Source organism: Sphaeramia orbicularis, unplaced genomic scaffold (assembly GCF_902148855.1).
Source record: "Sphaeramia orbicularis unplaced genomic scaffold, fSphaOr1.1, whole genome shotgun sequence".
Classification (NCBI taxonomy): Eukaryota; Metazoa; Chordata; class Actinopteri; order Kurtiformes; family Apogonidae; genus Sphaeramia; species Sphaeramia orbicularis.
The window spans coordinates 268,998-290,034 of record NW_021941438.1 but is presented as its reverse complement, the minus strand read 5'-3'; the positions used below and the strand labels follow the sequence as shown (position 1 = coordinate 290,034).

At 44.3% G+C, this 21,037-nt stretch overlaps 1 protein-coding gene across 1 annotated transcript in view; it reads left to right on the top strand.

The window, feature by feature from the left end:
- Positions 1-21,037, top strand: part of efhd1 (EF-hand domain family, member D1) — a 63,841-nt gene that overhangs the window by 37,424 nt on the left and 5,380 nt on the right. The window contains exon 2 of the mRNA XM_030129368.1: positions 14,347-14,494. Coding sequence (XP_029985228.1) covers positions 14,347-14,494 — 148 coding nt within the window. The remainder of the gene's footprint in view (positions 1-14,346; positions 14,495-21,037) is intronic.

Genomic DNA, 21,037 nt, shown 5'->3' with positions numbered 1-21,037 from the left:
ACAGACCTAATGGACATGTAAACAAAACGTACGCTGGGCAGAAAACTCCACTCTAGTGTCGTAGAGAATCCATTTGCACGCCCACTGTCATGTGTGGTTATTGTGTAGTTTGTGTTTGTTCTCAGTGTCACAGGTACAGTCCACGACCGTATGAGGACGGCGCTGTTCTGATCACACTGCTGTCTGCGGAGGGACTCAGCCCAGTAGTCCACCATGACCTGAAGACGTCCACCGAGGCTCACTGACGGAGCAGCAGAGATCTTAACCCTTTAACCCCTGAGCCCTGGTACCAGGTCCAGGTTCACATCTGAACCTTTAACCCCTGAGCCCTGGTACCAGGTCCAGGTTCACATCTGAACCCTTTAAGTCCTGAACCCTGGTTCCAGGTCCAGGTTCACATCTGAACCCTTTAAGCCCTGGTTCCAGGTCCAGGTTCACAATCTGAACCCTTTAAGCCCTGGTTCCAGGTCCAGGTCACATCTGAACCCTTTTAAGCCCTGGTTCCAGGTACGGTCCACATCTGAACCCTTTAGCCCTGGTTCCAGGTCCAGGTTCACAATCTGAACCCTTTAAGCCCTGGGTTCCAGGTCCAGGTTCACATCTGAACCCTTTAAGCCCTGGGTTCCAGGTCCAGGTCACATCTGAACCCTTTAAGCCCTGGTTCCAGGTCCAGGTCCACATCTGAACCCTTTAAGCCCTGGTTCCAGGTCCAGGTTCACATGTGAACCCTTTAAGCCCCTGGTTCCAGGTCCAGGTCCACATCTGAACCCTTTAAGCCCTGGTTTCCAGGTCCACATCTGAACCCTTTAAGCCCTGGTTCCAGGTCCAGGTCCACATCTGAACCCTTTAAGCCCTGGTTCCAGGTCCAGGTTCACATGTGAACCCGTTAACCCCTGGTTCCAGGTCCAGGTTCACATGTGAACCCTTTAAGCCCTGGTTCCAGGTCCAGGTCCAGGTCCACATCTGACCCTTTAAGCCCTGGTTCCAGGTCCACATCTGAACCCTTTAAGCCCTGGTTCCAGGTCCAGGTCCACATCTGAACCCTTTAAGCCCTGGTTCCAGGTCCAGGTTCACATGTGAACCCTTTAACCCCTGGTTCCAGGTCCAGGTCCACATCTGAACCCTTTAAGCCCTGGTTCCAGGTCCACATCTGAACCCTTTAAGCCCTGGTTCCAGGTCCAGGTCCACATCTGAACCCTTTAAGCCCTGGTTCCAGGTCCAGGTTCACATGTGAACCCCTTGTAACCCCTGGTTCCAGGTCCAGGTTCACATGTGAACCCTTTAACCCCTGGTTCCAGGTCCAGGTTCACATCTGAACCCTTTAACCCCTGGTTCCAGGTCCAGGTTCACATGTGAACCCTTTAACCCCTGGTTCCAGGTCCAGGTTCACATGTGAACCCTTTAAGCCCTGGTTCCAGGTCCAGGTCCAGGTCCACATCTGAACCCTTAAGCCCTGGTTCCAGGTCCACATCTGAACCCTTTAAGCCCTGGTTCCAGGTCCAGGTCCACATCTGAACCCTTTAAGCCCTGGTTCCAGGTCCAGGTTCACATGTGAACCCTTTAACCCCTGGTTCCAGGTCCAGGTCCACATCTGAACCCTTTAAGCCCTGGTTCCAGGTCCACATCTGAACCCTTTAAGCCCTGGTTCCAGGTCCAGGTCCACATCTGAACCCTTTAACCCCTGGTTCCAGGTCCAGGTTCACATGTGAACCCTTTAACCCCTGGTTCCAGGTCCAGGTTCACATCTGAACCCTTTAACCCCTGGTTCCAGGTCCAGGTCCACATGTGAACCCTTTAACCCCTGGTTCCAGGTCCAGGTTCACATGTGAACCCTTTAACCCCGGTTCCAGGTCCAGGTTCACATGTGAACCCTTTAAAACCCCTGGTTCAAGGTCCAGGTTCACATGTGAACCCTTTAACACCCTGGTTTCCAGGTCCAGGTTCACATCTGAACCCTTTAACCCCGGTTCCAGTCCAGGTTCACATGTGAACCCTTTAACCCCTGGTTCCAGGTCCAGGTTCACATGTGAACCCTTTAACCCCTGGTTCCAGGTCCAGGTTCACATGTGAACCCTTTAACCCCTGGTTCCAGGTCCAGGTTCACATGTGAACCCTTTAACCCTAACCCTTTAAAGGTTCTGCTGTGTGTGTTCAGGTGTCATTCCAGCTGCTGTCAGTTTGTGTTTGTGTTCCTTTTCTTCAGTGGTTTAGTTTTACTGTGTTTTAGGTCAAAACAGGTGGAAGAACAGAAAAAGACAAAGAGATGAACTGAAGTTTGACAGGTTGGACTAAATAAGGCACTAGAATGGACATCAGTAAGAGATTTCAGATGTTGAACATCAACTGTGAACTGGAACAAACTGAACAACAACAAGGAGTTGAGTTGGTTTTTGTTTTGGGCTCTGCCACCCCCCCCCCCCCCCCCCCAAAAAAAAAAAAACCCAAAAACCTCAAAATCATCTATTTTTATAGTGGGTCGTTCTCACTCATTGCTCTGTATGTTACCTCCCATTCCACTGGCAGCGGGGCTTGTACTGAGCATGCTCAGATTGTCTATGGAAACAACAAGGTCCTATTGTATCAGCACCATTTGACATTTTTCTTATTGTGTAAACGGTTTGAATTTATGGATATTTGAAGTAGATCGTGCATTCAGACAGTCAGGGCTTAAAGGGTTCACCTTGTCGTCTTCATATTTGTGTTGGTGGTTCATCTGGTGATGGTCTCGGTCCTTCGCTCAGACCAGGTCTTTGTTTTGTTTTCCACTGGGTTTTCTCACGCCACAGTGGTGAGCGCCCACCAAGCCCACAAGCACACAGACGAAGCAGTCACTGGGCTGACTGTTTGGCCATCCACCCACTGCAGTTCTTCTTCTGGTTGTTCCTTCAGAGCTAGTTCGTCATGTAGGAGAGTAGGTTCCCTCTGTCTCCGATTCCTTTTCGTTGCACTTCTCTTTTCTGATCCCATTCACACAGTCCACATTCCCACGGGCCATCCGCCACCCGCTGACCCACTTTTCCTCCGCAGAGAAACTTTGGCTTAAAGGCATATTTGGGCTTCAGTGTTTATCAAAGCACTATGGGTACTGTCATTATCTTCATAACCTGACACCGCTTCCAACATTTCCAGACCCCATTTGAGTTGTCCTAGATTCTGGCATGTCAGCCTGGATACAAGGAAACAAAGGGAAGTGCACCTTCAGTAGACTGGTGGTGGTGCGACACTTGAGGAGCATAAGTATCATTTCAGCCTGTATTCAGACAGTGCTGGCCTCATAATTTTTGTTTCAGGCAGCTCTTACCAGTGAGCTGACCTACTTTGGCCATAACGTGGGAGAAAGAGAAGCATAATGGGTAGAGAAAGTGAGTTCCCACATGCCAAAAGCTCCAACATGTATAATTAACAAGGAAGCTGCAGAACAATGAGGCCCAGTCTGGAGTGCTGCAGGCAGCGTGGCAGCAGTTCCCTCTCACATGAAGCGCTTCAGCTTTTACCTGACACGGAGCTGGTTATTGACGCAAAATGTATCAATGGAAACAACCATTTTAGTGTTGGAACTCCTGTCGTGTCCTTCTGTTCTACGGTTATGAATCAGAACCATAGACAGTATAGATAGACTGAAGCTGCTTCCTCCCATTGTGCAAAAAAAAAAAAAAAAAAAAAAAAGCCAAAATTCCATGGTCAGAAGAGCTGCCATGTTGCGTATGTGACCCAGTCTGGAGCCAGAGTCTGCAAAGTAAAGGTGTGATGATGCCATGGCCCTGTTCCCACTTCTCATAACAACATTAAACATCTGTAAAGGGACATTTGTGCCACTGTTCATTAAGTGTCTTGTGTAAACAACCGTTTCAGTGCATTGGACCTCTGCAGCCACCAGCAGCTCACTGAATACTGAAGCAAGATGGTCCAACATCTGACCTCATGTTCTTATTTTTTCAACAGAAGAAAATAAATGTTCGACAAACCCCTGCAGGTCAATGCTGCCACCTTAATGCCACTAGACAAAACCTGTAATCGTGAAGTTTGAACAATGCTGTAATTTATTTAATGATGAGATGTCAAATTAGATCCTCCATACGCTGAGTGTTTTTGTATATGTTCTTACTTTTTGTTTGTGGCAGGTATAGAGTAAATGTCCACAATAATAGACATTATACAGACTAAATGTCCACAATAATAGACATTATACAGACTAAATGTCCACAATAATAGACATTATACAGGACTACATGTCCACAATAATAGACATTATACAGACTAAATGTCCACAATAATAGACATTATACAGACTAAATGTCCCAATAATAGACATTAACAGACTAAATGTCCACAATAATAGACATTATACAGACTAAATGTCCACAATAATAGACATTATACAGACTAAATGTCACAATAATAGACATTATACATACGAAATGTCCACAATAATAAGACATTATACAGACTAAATGTCCACATAATAGACATTATACAGACTAATGTCCACAATAATAGACATTATATAGACTAAATGTTCCACAATAATACACATTATACAGACTAAATGTCCCACAATAATAGACATTATACAGACTAAATGTCCACAATTAAAATACAGAAACAACACATTATACAGCCTAATGTCCACAATAATAGACATTATATAGACTAAATGTCCACAATAATAGACATTATACAGACTAAATGTCCACAATAATAGACATTATACAGACTAAATGTCCACAATAATAGACATTATATAGACTAAATGTCCACAATAATAGACATTATACAGACTAAATGTCCACAATAACAGACATTATATAGACTAAATGTCCACAATAATAGACATTATATAGACTAAATGTCCACAATAACAGACATTATACAGACTAAATGTCCACAATAACAGACATTATACAGACTAAATGTCCACAATAATAGACATTATACAGACTAAATGTCCACAATAACAGACATTATACAGACTAAATGTCCACAATATAGACATATACAGACTAAATGTCCACAATAATAGACATTATACAGACTAAATGTCCACAATAATAGACATGAGTGTTTTGGCCTTTTTGTACGAGGTAGGTTCTGCATAGTTTTGACTGGCAAGTTCTGAGTGTTCTGCTTTTCTGTGTGTCATGGACTCCATATATTGAGTCTTTCTGTATGCAGTAGGATCTGAATATTTTCAGCCTATTGTATGTGGTAGATTAGAATATTCTGGTCTTTTGTATTTCGTATGTGCTGTATTTTTTGGACTTTTCTCTCCACAGTAGATTCTGCACATTTGAAACCGTTCCCTGTGGAGTATGTTCTGAAGGTTTAGGCCTTTCTGTGAGTGGTAGCGTTTTGGATCTGTATATGTTGACCTTTTGTGTACATGGTAAGTTCTGAGTATTTTGATGGGAAGGTTCAAATAGTTGTAAGCCTGTCTGTATGCATGAGGGTGTGAGTATTTGGAGCTTTCAGTGTGTTTAGGCCCTGACTCTGGAGTCAGATTAGCTTCAGAGGTCTGGGTCAGGATTAGCTCGGGTTATTACCGGGTTATGGCATTGCCATGATCAGGAGGGGATCACAGCCGCTCTACACAGTGTCTGTGTTTCTACTAGAGTTTCCACGACGACTGTCCTTGAATTAGCTTGGTGCTATGCTTTGCTAGAAACATTGACAAAGTCAATTAATAAGTCCTCACGTTTTAATTCACCATTTACCTGTGAGGATTATTGTATCTATGATTGAAGCACAAAACAAAGTAAAACTGACCAAAACAGGAGCTCAGACAGATATCAGACACTCCTTTGGAAACACCTCTGGTGTGGTTTCAAGCCTTCTAGAAGACGGAGCTCAACCACTTCACAGCACAGATGTGGTGCAGCTGTCGCACTGGAAATAAGGGGGATGGCCGTCCCAGGGGTTAGTCCGTCCCAGGGGTTAGTCCGTTCCCAGGGGTTAGTCCGTCCCAGGGGTTAGTCTGTCCCAGGGGTTAGACTCCCAGGGGTTAGTCTGTCCCAGGGGTTAGACTCCCAGGGGTTAGTCCTGTCCCAGGGGTTAGACTCCCAGGTGGGGTCAGCTGCAGGAGTATTTACTAGGGGCCATTTACACGGCGTCGGATTCAGTCGACTCCAGGAAGATTTCATGGCGGATTAGCCTTCTGTTACCATGGAAACGGTGCCTAGAGTGCCTGAATCCGGAAACTTTTGATACCAGGGTCCAGGGTGGAATGTTATCGATACGCTCCGCATTTCAGCTCTGTGTTAACACGAATCGGAGCGTTCTGGGGTAAAATATGACGTCCACCGCATGCGCGCGCAGCCAAGAACCGCCAGTTAACCCACTCCGGGCCAGTTGGTGGCGGTAATGCGCCTCCAAGCTGGTTTGCCAGCCTCTATGACACAATAAAGCTGCAGAAAAAGAAGGAACAACCACAACAACAATGGCCGGTTTCAGTACAACATACGTGCTGCTAACTGTGCTCAGCTCGTCTGTCCAGACAAAGAAGTCCTGCGTCTTTGTACGACCACTCGCCATTGTTGTTTGTAAATAGTGTTGTCCGCCTCTTCTTCTTCTCCTCATTTACAGGCTGTCTAAACCGGAAATCGTTTGTGTGCAGGTGCGTGTTTTACCGCCACTGTTTCACTACAGCTCTACATTGCCAGCTACTGGTCTGGCATGGCCACTACAGCGTATTCAGCCGTCCTCGCGGACTCATGTTAACGCAGATCGTTATCATAGCGGTTTCATCTTAACGCAGAATGATTTTATAACGCAAAGGAGAAATCTTTGCCGAGTGTTGCCGTGTAAACGTACCCCTAGACTTGCACTGATTACTCGGCCATGCTCAGAAATTGGCCGATTTTCTCCTGGTCAGTCATGACCTGTGACCTGTGTGACTGTGGCTGGTCAGGTCTGAAAATGCCTGGTTTTGAGGGCAGGTCAAATTCTTGCCGCTGCACCTTGCCAGACCCAGGGCCAGTTCCAGATAGTCATCCTCTGGATGTGGAGGAGCAGCAGCTCTACTCTGAGCTCCTCCCCCTATCCCTGTGTGTCCACCCACCCTACGGAGGAAACTCGACCACCTGTATATGGGATCCTGTACTAACCCTAACCCTAACCCTGACCCTAACCCTGATCTAGGGCTGCACGATTAATCGATTTTAAATCAAAATCTGATTTTTTTAATTAGGACGATTTTTAAAAAAGGGAACTCGTAAAATCGATTTCATCTCTCTCATGCCTCCGGGCCACGCGCTTGCGGGCTCCCGTAGGCTCCTCCTCCTATCAGTGACAGCGGTCTGTCACAGAAGTCCGTGTAATGACCGGACTTTAAATGTGTTCATGAACCCGCAGTACTTATACCAATGTAAGCCGTGGCTTCACACACGGATCCCGCAACTGAAATAGAACTGCATGCGGATCATTCATCTTACGTTGTCCCGGATCCGTACCATACTGTCTTCTTCCGATCCGGGTCCGGGTCTCGGGGTCATCAGCCTCAGCAGAGGAGCCCACACAGCCCTGTGCCCACACACACCAGCTCCACAGATAGAATCCCTCCAGTGTGTCCTGGGTCGGTCTGTTCCACGCACGGATCCCCCAGTTTAAATAGAACCGCATGTGGATCACTCATATGAACCTGGTCCACGCACGCACGCACGACTGATGCCTGTCACTGACTGACACTGGTATCAGTGCTGTGGACCAGATACCCAGAAAAATAAATAAATAAATATTTTTTTTTAATAATTAATTTAGTCCTCTTACTTGTTAATTTTTTCATTCACAAATGTAAGTTCTGTAACACAAAACCAAATATTATTTATTTTTTGAAAGATGTTGAACTTTATTTAAAGCTGTTAGATAAATCTGGAAACAAAACGGCAGGTATAAAAAAGGCTATAAAAACATAAGTATTTGCTCTGATTTGGACATTGTATTATAGTGTATTCCCCCTGGCAAACTTATGTTATTTTCTTGTTGTATACATTGTTTGTATACTCTACTTCATTCAATAAAGATTTAATTAAGAAAAAATAAACTTTTGTGGGTTCATCACGTGATCCCATCACAGATTTGAGGTCAGAGCAGTGCCTTGCATTGTGCGCTGCTCATGAAAACGACATGCTGACTTCTGTTGTCTTTTGTAGTTTTACCCAAGAAATCAAAATCGAAAATCGAGTTTTTAGAGGAAAAAAATCGGGATTTTTTTTTTGCCAAAATCGTGCAGCCCTACCCTGACCCGGTCATGACCCAAAGCCCATGACCTATGGTCATAAAAAGTGGGTGTGTCTGACCATTTTTCCTTCAAATATGATCACTTTCAGCTGCTGGTACGATACGATATAGCTCAGTGTTGTTACAGACAGATTTGCTAAATGTCATGAATATTTTTTGGAGTAATGATCTCATGTGCACCTTCAACAATTGTGCCAGTTTTGTAGTACTTCATTTGATTTGCAGTCATAACAGTACAGAGTAACAGAAGTCAGGGGAATGCCTACACACGTGTGCACATTAAAAGCAGATGTATGGATGTGTTTTTGACTGGTTTACTGGTACATTGTGCTGTCAGGAGCTGCCGCTGTCTGCTCTGCTCATGGGAACACTCTGCATTAACAGGCCTCTGACGTTCTTGTGTTCCCAGAAAGAGCAAGCAGACGAGTCCATGGGAGCGTTTGTGTTGTCAGAACAGGAGCACAGTGCCAACAGAGGAGGCCCACCCTCCGACTCTGATACAATGAAGTGTTTGGAAAATGCAAATGACATACTAGTGGTAGTTACTTAGTTACAGTCCTGTGCAAAAGTCCTGGTCCAACATTAGGTGTGCTGGTTCAGTAAAGTTCTAATGTTCACACATACAGATGTTCCCTCTGCACTCAACATGTATTTAACCCTTCTGTTCAGACAAGATGAGCTTTTATATCAGGTTTCATTCAACACAGGTTCGATGTTTCTGTTTGGGCTGTTTCTTGTCATGGGGTCAGAGGTCTTTCTAAACAGGAACTTAAATCTTTAAAACTCATTTAGTTCAGTTTTTTGTGTGTCTTTTAAGGCTTGCACACATTTCCTGTTTTCTTGTTGAATCTGAAGAAAAGAGAGTGAAATAAATATGTATGACTAAGACTTTTGCACAGTGCTACATAAATCTGTACAAGAAAGTTGGAAAAGCCTCCAAAACCTCCACAACGCATCAACAAAACATGTTCAAATGATTAAGTCTCATAATGATCATGAAACCCCTGTAGCTACAGATCTGTTGGATGTAAAATGTCCCCAGAATGCAGCGCCTGCACCTTCTAAATGGTATGTGGCTTGTGTAGACGACAAAAGAGTGGTTCTTGAAACAGAACTGACGTAGTGATAGAAGCAGGTACTGGATAAGCTGCTTGTTGACAGAAACCAGACGATCCTGCAGTTGCATAATGTCAAATTTGATATAATTACAGTGGTTTTTTTTTGCATGTTTCAGGTCTTCAGTGACCTATGACAATGATTAACTCAGACTGTGTATGTGTCAGAGCTTTAACAAAACACTTCAGTTGTGTCATTTTCCCTAATGTTCATTCACCAAGTTCACATGGAGTTGAAAGTAGACTTACTATAAAGAATTTCTTCCTGGTTTGTCCTTATTTTTTGTCTTCCAGGTAAAACCATCCTCCTGACCACCTAAACACACCACCGCCATCTAAAGCTTTTTTTTTTCAACTTTGTTGAAAATATATGTGTATACAAAGCATCGAGAAATTTTGAACAAACATCAAGATGTCAAAAGGAAAAATCATCCAAACAAATGAATTAACATAATGCAAAGGCTCACAGACACAAAGAAGAAAAGACAAATAATAATGATAAACATAACTTAAAATGTAAAGATCTTAGAAGAAATAAAACAAAACATCAGAGAGTAAATTCAGTCCATTTTAAATAATTCTTTATAAATTGTCAAAGTGCTTGTGCTTGTCTTATTAAAGATAAAATTCCAGTGATTTAAAATATTTTTCAAATTCAGTCAAAAAACTGTAAAATTTGGGCGTGGTTAGGCATATTTACTTTTGTCTGTGTGAACTTTTCCAAATAAAATGATCAAATTACCAATAAATTCAAAATGACATCTGTCATGTTCAAAATATGTAAGTATGTTTGGAGATGTTCTAGTTATATTTTCAGTACATTTAGATCTGAGATAGTTTTCAATTTTAGACCAAACGCCAGAAGAATGCACACAAAGAACTAATACGTGTAAAGTGGTTTCAGGATATGAATGGCACTGCCGTCTAAAGCTACTGGACTGGACACTTCTCCAATGACATGATATCCTACACTTCCTGTCCCGTAAGTGGGCGTGGCCAGGCGGGTTAAGAAGGTTTTCTGGATGAATTAAAGTAGATTAATAAGATCTAAATAAAGTAATTATACATACCAATAAACATCACATTGTACTGGTAACTGTTTGGATGTCGATCTCCTCTGCTTGACCGTTGTCCGTGTTACTAGACCTCCCGGGTGTCGGTCAAGGATTTTGCGATCTGAGTGGCTGAAGCGCATCGTTTGAATGTCAGTCTGTGCGGAGGATTTGTTACTTTCACCATGAGACAAGAAAGTCTGTCACTGGATATTACCTGTTTTTTTGTGCATCTTTTATTCCTTTTTGTCTTTTCACCTCCTTTGTGAACAGTTTAAAGCCACAAATGAATATCTCTGTTCATTAACTTTCACTCACGACCACAAAGCAACCTTTAGACAATATTTTGATCTTGTATTGGGATGACTTGTTAGTTTTGACTGCTCACGATAACATTTTCATCCAGTTTGATCAAGTAATTCTCTGAATTTACCAACGGGACTGAAACTAGGTCAGTTAGTCATAATCTTCAGTCATTCGGGGGTTAATTGCACTGGCCTACTTTGCTGATTTTCAAATGCTCTAAATATGCAGGGGGAGTGTATTCTTGGCGTCACACGCCTTCCACAGTCATCCTTCGGATGCTCATCAGTATGTGGTGATGTCATGGCCCTTTGTGGAGTGAAGTGAAGCTCCTTTCACATGCAGGCAGAGGCGGGCCCTCTTGGCCTTCACACCATCCAGAACCAAACAATGGTTTCATTTCAGGCCTAAACAGATTAGTGTCAGTGTGTGTGTGTGTGTGTGTGTGTGTGTGTGTGTGGGTGGGGGGGTGCATTCCCTCAAACCGACCCACAAACAGCTGGCCAGACCTATAAATACTGCTCCTATCAGGCCTCTGCGGGCTCGGCCATCGGTGATAACAGCCGTGTGACTGGATGTTTGAGTCACATGCAGTCGTGACTGCGGTGATGGCTTTGGAATTCTGGGAAATCATGGTGGAGAAAATCCTCACTCCATAGACAAATGCCTTCTTCTACTTGGACTGCATCATTATTATTACTCACCAATGAGGTCTAATCATGATGCACAATCTGAAGCACAGTTTTCACACGTCTTATGAAATACAGGCGACGTACAACTAAAGTAAGGTGTAGCAGGTTTTCCCCTCAGTTCGTCTCCGTCTGTGTGTGGTGGACTTTTGGTGGAACTGCCTGGAAACTCTGCATTCATCCTGTACGTTCTGTTATTCTGGACAGACTTTATTACAATATTTGACAAAGGCTAGATGAAGAAAACACTGGTTGACATTTTCACTCATGCAGTGGCAAGAAAAAGTATGAGAACCCCTGGTTGGTCATAAAATATGATCTGCATGTAAGTAACAAGTGCAGACAAACACAATGAGCTTAACCCAGTTCCACACAAACAAGTGGAACTGAACACACCTGGTAAACACTCACAGTGCTGCTGGTTCATTACCCATGGAAAATGACTCGACAGTGCTTTTGCTTTCTACACTAAGGAAGTTTAAAAACGCACAATGAAATTCATGAATGTTTGCCTTTTAATTCATGGACTATTTTTCCAGTTATAGTTATTGTTCTTATTGCACATATTCATGGGAAACATACACACAGGATTTGGAACGGTGGAGTGATGGACACCAAAGTGACATGCGTCGTCCGTCTGCGTCTTCTCTGCACGCAGCATCACCGTTGGCTGCACTCCAGCGTGGCGCTTTTACTACAGACATTTTCCCCAGTTTTACTTGAGGGTTGTTTTTTTTTTGTTTGTTTTTGGGACATTAAAAAAAGTCTGTTTTATTTTTGGTGTTTTTACACTCACTATTTGTGGATAACACAATGTTCTTCCTTTCTTCTACATCGTTCATTACAATTACATGCACATTTCCAATTATGCAAATTAGTGATGATGTCGTTTAGCAACTTCTTGTGCCTTTTTTTTTTTTTTTTTAATTCTTTTATTAAATTTTACAGTTGTTATAAAACAGAACAGAACAACTCAAACACCCACCCACCACACCAGTGTATTATAAGATACATATTAAAATATATTACATGACATATCGCAAAAAGACATACAGTCATAGTCATTAAAAGGTCTTGTTGGTATCAACACTTTTAAACAACAATACAAAGTTCAATAAAAAAAATAAAAATAAATAAATAAAAATTGAGGGCAAGTACAAAAACACGTTACAAAATCACAGTATATAATAAAAGGCTTTTACGAACAATTAAAGAACCATAGCATTGAAGTCCATTTGTTCAACAAACTGAAGGGCCGATTGCCAAATTTTAAAAAATTTTAGAGTATTGCCATGTATGGAATAACGAATATGCTCCAGAGTCAAATGTTGCATCAAGTCGTTGACCCAATGCTTAAATGTGGGCGGGGACTTATCCTTCCATTTTGTAAGAATTAGCCGTCTAGCTAAGAGAGTAGCAAACGCTATCATTGCGTTACTTGCAATGTTGAGACCCAATTCCGGCGATGTCACGCCAAAAATTGTGGTAATTGGAGATGGCTCAATGGTAGTTTTTAACACTTTAGAGAAAAAGGCATAAATTGACTTCCAAAATTCTCTTAGCTGTGGACAGCTCCAAAACATATGTGAAAGAGTACCAGATTCTGTGCGACAACGGTCACACACATCATCAACATTAGGTTGTATTAGAGAAAGTTTGACCTTAGACCAATGTAAACGGTGAACTACTTTAAACTGAATAACCCTATGTCGTTGACAAATTGAAGATGTGTGTATCCTGTCCAGAGCAACTTTCCATACTTCAAGAGGGTTTTTATAGGGAGGGTCACATGTGGACAACGCCTGCACATTGTTGGTTAATAATTTAGCCCAGTGGTTTCCAACCTTTTTTGTCTCCTGACCCCATCTGAACATCACACATTCTGCTGACCCCAGACGTGTAGATGTAGATGGAACACCACACACACTACTACATTTGGAAGACCAGCAAAATGAAGGTTATCACTAGTCATAGCATGTATAACCTGGAATAAAACAAAGAACTACTTACACTTGACTGTGTTCTAGGGATGGAACGATAGGAAAATGTCATATCACAGTTATTGTGACCAAAATTATCACGGTTATCATTATTATTGTGGTATTATTGAAATTGTGTTCAAAATGTTCAAAAAGTACGAATACACACACTGACATAATTTAACCAAGTTGTATTTTGAAAAAATAAGTAAATAAATCGTAGTCCCACTGTCCCTTCTGTGTCAGAAACATTCACATATTAACCCTTAGTGGTCTGAGTCTATTCTGTCTGTTTTTCAGTCCTTTTGATTTGGCCTTTATATACTATAGAAACAAATGTTTACTATACTCATGTTTGGATCTGTTTTTTCAGCACAACTTCATCTAGATCATCTGTCTATTATTTTTTCACTTGAACCTACTATAAAAACACAAAAAAATATAAAATCCAATTTGAAAAATGTATATAATTTATTGCATAAATAACACACAGATGCTTAACAAACCTTTTCACAGACTTTAAAAGTGAATATTGGTTCAAATATTAGGTATAGAAAATTAAAATTGTAATAAATTAAAACTATACTCAAATATTTGACATAACAGCAGATCTTTACGTAGGGTTTTTTTCTTTAAAAGTGCGGTAATCAAACACAGTTATCATGAGAATTAGAATTTAAACGGTAATACTAACTGTGATTTTACAGCGGTTTATCGTTATACCGGTAATCGTTCCATCCCTACTGTGTTCCTTCACACTTACCGAGGAACTAATGATCCACGGACATGTCGTCATAAATCATGTTTCCTGTCATTTATCTCTGCTTAATGACAAAGGCATAATAGATGACATGTCTTATTTTGGGTCCTGAGCCTCAGTTTGGGGCAGGTGGCTCTGTCCTCCAGGATGATTGAAGCATGGTCTGAATAACTGTGTGGTAGAAGCTGACTCTGAGTGTCCTGTATGTTGTTGTAGGTACGACACTGGCAAAGACGGCTTCATCGACCTGATGGAGCTGAAGCTGATGATGGAGAAGCTGGGAGCCCCCCAGACCCACCTGGGCCTCAAGAACATGATCAAAGAAGTGGATGAAGACTTCGATGGCAAACTGAGCTTCAGAGAGGTGAGGGTCAAAGGTCCTGATACGCTGCTGTGGGGGACACCATTTCACCACCGTTTATGTTGGATCAACGTCTTGCTGGTGCTTGTTCATAAAACAGAGAATTGTTCAGATCGTTTGTCTGTTTTTGGCGGTGGTTGAAGATGGTGTCTACTTATTTATTCATGAGTGGTGTGTTGATTTGCATAAGCAGATATTTAAAAAAAAAAAAAAGAAAAGGATTTGGATTCACAAACTACTCATACATTCAGTGTCACTATAGCAGTGTTTTTCAACCGTGGGGTCGCCTGAAATTTCTAGTTATTGATAAAAATACAAAATAAAATTACTAATAAAAATCTATGTTGAGTTGACAGAGACAATCCCAGTCCATCCCAGACAAACTGTGAGTGTGAAACTGCAGCACTGTGGTTCTGTTTGTGTCACATGTTCACTGTGGTCAGTTTCAGATGCTGCAGCTCTTTCATCATTCATAGTTTCAGTTGTTGTTTGTTCAGTATTAATTGTCCCAGACCCCCCCAGATCCACCACAGATCCACCTCCAGTGTTAGACTGACCCCCCAGATCCACCACAGATCCACCTCCAGTGTTAGACTGACCCCCCAGATCCACCACAGATCCACCTCCAGTGTTAGACTGACCCCCCAGATCCACCTCCAGTGTTAGACTGACCCCCCAGATCCACCACAGATCCACCTCCAGTGTTAGACTGACCCCCCAGATCCACCACAGATCCACCTCCAGTGTTAGACTGACCCCCCAGATCCACCACAGATCCACCTCCAGTGTTAGACTGACCCCCCAGATCCACCCCAGATCCACCTCCAGTGTTAGACTGACCCCCCAGATCCACCACAGATCCACCTCCAGTGTTAGACTGACCCCCCAGATCCACCACAGATCCACCTCCAGTGTTAGACTGACCCCCCAGATCCACCACAGATCCACCTCCAGTGTTAGACTGACCCCCCAGATCCACCCCAGATCCACCTCCAGTGTTAGACTGACCCCCCAGATCCACCACAGATCCACCTCCAGTGTTAGACTGACCCCCCAGATCCACCACAGATCCACCTCCAGTGTTAGACTGACCCCCCAGATCCACCACAGATCCACCTCCAGTGTTAGACTGACCCCCCAGATCCACCACAGATCCACCTCCAGTGTTAGACTGACCCCCCAGATCCACCTCCAGTGTTAGACTGACCCCCCAGATCCACCCCAGATCCACCTCCAGTGTTAGACTGACCCCCCAGATCCACCACAGATCCACCTCCAGTGTTAGACTGACCCCCCAGATCCACCACAGATCCACCTCCAGTGTTAGACTGACCCCCCAGATCCACCTCCAGTGTTAGACTGACCCCCCAGATCCACCCCAGATCCACCTCCAGTGTTAGACTGACCCCCCAGATCCACCACAGATCCACCTCCAGTGTCAGACTGACCCCTCAGATCCACCACAGATCCACCTCCAGTGTTAGACTGACCCCCCAGATCCACCTCCAGTGTTAGACTGACCCCCCAGATCCACCCCAGATCCACCTCCAGTGTTAGACTGACCCCCCAGATCCACCACAGATCCACCTCCAGTGTTAGACTGACCCCCCAGATCCACCCCAGATCCACCTCCAGTGTTAGACTGACCCCCCAGATCCACCTCCAGTGTTAGACTGACCCCCCAGATCCACCCCAGATCCACCTCCAGTGTTAGACTGACCCCCCAGATCCACCCCAGATCCACCTCCAGTGTTAGACTGACCCCCCAGATCCACCCCAGATCCACCTCCAGTGTTAGACTGACCCCCCAGATCCACCCCAGATCCACCTCCAGTGTCAGACTGACCCCCTACACAGGGGGATCTGGGGGGTCAGTCTAACACTGGAGGTGGATCTGGGGTGGATCTGGGGGGTCAGTCTAACACTAGTCCCAGTCTAACACAGGGACCTCCAGTGTTAGACTGACCCCCCAGATCCACCCCAGATCCACCTCCAGTGTTAGACTGACCCCCCAGATCCACCTCCAGTGTTAGACTGACCCCCCAGATCCACCCCAGATCCACCTCCAGTGTTAGACTGACCCCCCAGATCCACCACAGATCCACCTCCAGTGTTAGACTGACCCCCCAGATCCACCCCAGATCCACCTCCAGTGTTAGACTGACCCCCCAGATCCACCTCCAGTGTTAGACTGACCCCCCAGATCCACCCCAGATCCACCTCCAGTGTTAGACTGACCCCCCAGATCCACCACAGATCCACCTCCAGTGTTAGACTGACCCCCCAGATCCACCACAGATCCACCTCCAGTGTCAGACTGACCCCCTAGATCCACCACAGATCCACCTCCAGTGTTAGACTGACCCCCCAGATCCACCCCAGATCCACCTCCAGTGTTAGACTGACCCCCCAGATCCACCACAGATCCACCTCCAGTGTCAGACTGACCCCCTAGATCCACCACAGATCCACCTCCAGTGTCAGACTGACCCCCCAGATCCACCACAGATCCACCTCCAGTGTTAGACTGACCCCCCAGATCCACCCCAGATCCACCTCCAGTGTTAGACTGACCCCCCAGATCCACCCCAGATCCACCTCCAGTGTTAGACTGACCCCCTAGATCCACCACAGATCCACCTCCAGTGTTAGACTGACCCCCCAGATCCACCACAGATCCACCTCCAGTGTCAGACTGACCCCCCAGATCCACCCCAGATCCACCTCCAGTGTTAGACTGACCCCCCAGATCCACCACAGATCCACCACAGATCCACCTCCAGTGTTAGACTGACCCCCCAGATCCACCACAGATCCACCTCCAGTGTTAGACTGACCCCCCAGATCCACCACAGATCCACCTCCAGTGTTAGACTGACCCCCCAGATCCACCACAGATCCACCTCCAGTGTTAGACTGACCCCCCAGATCCACCTCCAGTGTTAGACTGACCCCCCAGATCCACCCCAGATCCACCTCCAGTGTTAGACTGACCCCCCAGATCCACCCCAGATCCACCTCCAGTGTTAGACTGACCCCCCAGATCCACCTCCAGTGTTAGACTGACCCCCCAGATCCACCCCAGATCCACCTCCAGTGTTAGACTGACCCCCCAGATCCACCACAGATCCACCTCCAGTGTTAGACTGACCCCCCAGATCCACCCCAGATCCACCTCCAGTGTTAGACTGACCCCCCAGATCCACCCCAGATCCACCTCCAGTGTTAGACTGACCCCCCAGATCCACCACAGATCCACCTCCAGTGTCAGACTGACCCCCTAGATCCACCACAGATCCACCTCCAGTGTCAGACTGACCCCCTAGATCCACCACAGATCCACCTCCAGTGTTAGACTGACCCCCCAGATCCACCTCCAGTGTTAGACTGACCCCCCAGATCCACCCCAGATCCACCTCCAGTGTTAGACTGACCCCCCAGATCCACCCCAGATCCACCTCCAGTGTTAGACTGACCCCCCAGATCCACCACAGATCCACCTCCAGTGTCAGACTGACCCCCCAGATCCACCACAGATCCACCTCCAGTGTTAGACTGACCCCCTAGATCCACCACAGATCCACCTCCAGTGTCAGACTGACCCCCTAGATCCACCACAGATCCACCTCCAGTGTTAGACTGACCCCCCAGATCCACCACAGATCCACCTCCAGTGTCAGACTGACCCCCTAGATCCACCACAGATCCACCTCCAGTGTTAGACTGACCCCCCAGATCCACCACAGATCCACCTCCAGTGTTAGACTGACCCCCCAGATCCACCCCAGATCCACCTCCAGTGTTAGACTGACCCCCCAGATCCACCCCAGATCCACCTCCAGTGTTAGACTGACCCCCCAGATCCACCCCAGATCCACCTCCAGTGTTATGCCATGTTTCCACTGTGTGGTACCGGCTCAACTCAACTTGACTTGGCCTTTTTGCGTTTCCATTATGAAAAAGGACCTGGAATCTGGTACCTGGTACTAGTTTTTTTGGAATCACCTCTACTAAACTGTGGCGTATGAACACTGCAGACCACTGATTGGTCAGACAGTTGTCTCTGTGACCTGCCGTTTTACCAAAAACAGATGCGTTAGTGGACAGTAAATCTGTGGGTCCATGAATCCACATGAGAACAGCCCAGAACTCCACCAGGGTCGGTCCAGGACATTCAGTCTGTGGTGGAAGACGTAAACATTCAGACGAGACAACAGGCAACGAGCGAGTTTTCAGCAACTCTGAGCAGACGACCAGAAATAACACGCTGCATCGCTATGACGACCAGGTACTGTAAAGGCAGTAGTGTCCTGGAATGGAAACGGTCTGCAGGAATACCGAGTCGATCCGAGTCGAGCTGGTTCCACGTAGTGGAAATGCAGCATTAGACTCATTCCCCCCAGAACACCACAGCAGGTCATTCCTGCCTGTGGCCGTTAAACTCTGAGTGTCACACACCCTATTTGACATATTGGATTATGTTTTTCCATTCAGGTTTATATTTTTCACTCTGGACTATATTTTTCAGATCTATATCGAGCTTAATTTTTGCACATTTGTAGTTTCAACAGAACGACACATTCTAACAGGAATAACTGAACGTCTCTTGTACATTTCTGTCCATTTCTAGTATATAACTTTACTTTCTCTTAAGTCGCTTTCTTTCTGTACTTTAACTGTAACGCACAAATTTCCCACCGGGGATAAATAAAGTGTTTCTGATTCTGAAACTAAACTAAATTAATTATGTAACAATAACAAACACACCCACCAGGCGATTGCACTGCTCATACACTATCTGAAAATATCTGTTTAATATTCCTTGTTCAGCCACTGTTTGTCTGGTGTCATCACTTCTGAATTCTTTCACACATCACTCGTTTTCTAATGTGATTAGGACAGTGGATTCACATGTTGTATTTGGCGTCAGTTGGCGACCCAGTGAAAACAAGTCCATGACCCATTTTAGGTCCCTGGAAAGACGGAATTAGACCATTACATACAGCACAAACTGCACAGACTGTTGTTCATTTTAATGTTAGGTGAACAGATATGGGGCTTTAGTACGGTAAATAATGAAGTGAGCAGAGGTTGAATCCATTCGTCTGTTGGCTGGTGCCTTCAGTCCTGTCTGTCTAAACCAGGAGTGTCAAACTCAGGCTCTTTCACTGTCCACATTCAGCCCAGTTTGATCTCAGTTGGATCAGACCACTAAAATAATAGCAGAATAACTTACAGAAATTGACAACGCCCAAGTTTCTATTTGTTTTAATGCAAAAAAAAAACAAATTATGAAAATTTTTATCTTTACAAATTATCCAAACAATAAGTGTGAATAACCTGAAAAAATTTTTCTTAAGAAAAACCAATGCAATTTTAACAATATTATGCCTTAACTTCTCATTTATACATGTTCATTACAGATTGGATCTATAAAGGCCCAAAACATTTACTAACAGGCTGAAAATTGTTAAAATAATTTTCTTTAGACACTTCAGGTTGTTCATATTTGTTCAGATTATTCACATTATTAAAGGATAGTTTGTTAATGTATACAATATTTTCATGATGTTTTTGCACTAAAATAAAGTGAAACATTTTCATTATTTATAGGCATAATGTAAAGTTATTTTTTTCACATTAAACCAAGAACAATATTTGGATTCATTATTTTTTAATTCTTTTTTTATATATGTTTATTGATTTTCCATTTTAATGAACATACGATTATAAACACAACAATATAACACTCCAAACAAACAAAAAACCCTTCTAAACCCCTTCCTCCCACCCTCAATAAGATCTATGATGAATAAAATACAATACTGATAATAATGTCAGTACGTGCATTACAAATTGAGCATACACACATTTCAGTGGACTTTAATGTAAATACAGACACATATATCCAATGCATCATGAGTCCATAATTTGGTCTTCCTCTTCATTTCTGTTTCTATTTCACAATACTAAGACTCTAGCCATGGAACTAGTAGTAAGCTATTTTGAAATCATAGTTGTGGTTGTAACTGTCCTTGTCCAGTTGTAGGCATTTGCACATTTAAGCTCTTCATAAAGGTTAGGAGAGAAGACCACGTCTGGTAAAAGTCCTCAACCCTTCCTGTTGCCATGTCAGTCAGTTTGTCCAGTGCCACGTTAGATGACAGCTCTGTAATCCACTGGCCAGAGGCAGCTCCCTCAGGCTCCTTCCACTTTAAGGCAATTACATGTTGAGCTTCTAACAGACAGAAATTAATTAGTTTACGTTCCGTTACAGGCGCTGGATTTAGAGTCATTATTTATAGGTTATCATGCAGTTGTTTTACTTTAGATCACATTAGTCTGAATGTGGAACCAGAACTAAAAAGGGGTAGACACCTTTGACAGGTCGTATCTGAAGTGGAATGTTTGCATTTCAGAAATTCATCCTGTGGGTCAGACCGGACCCTCTGGTGGGTTAGACCGGACCCTCTGGTGGGTCAGACTGCACCCTTTGGTGGTTCAGACTGGACCCTCTGGGGGGTCAGACTGGACCCTCTGGCGGGT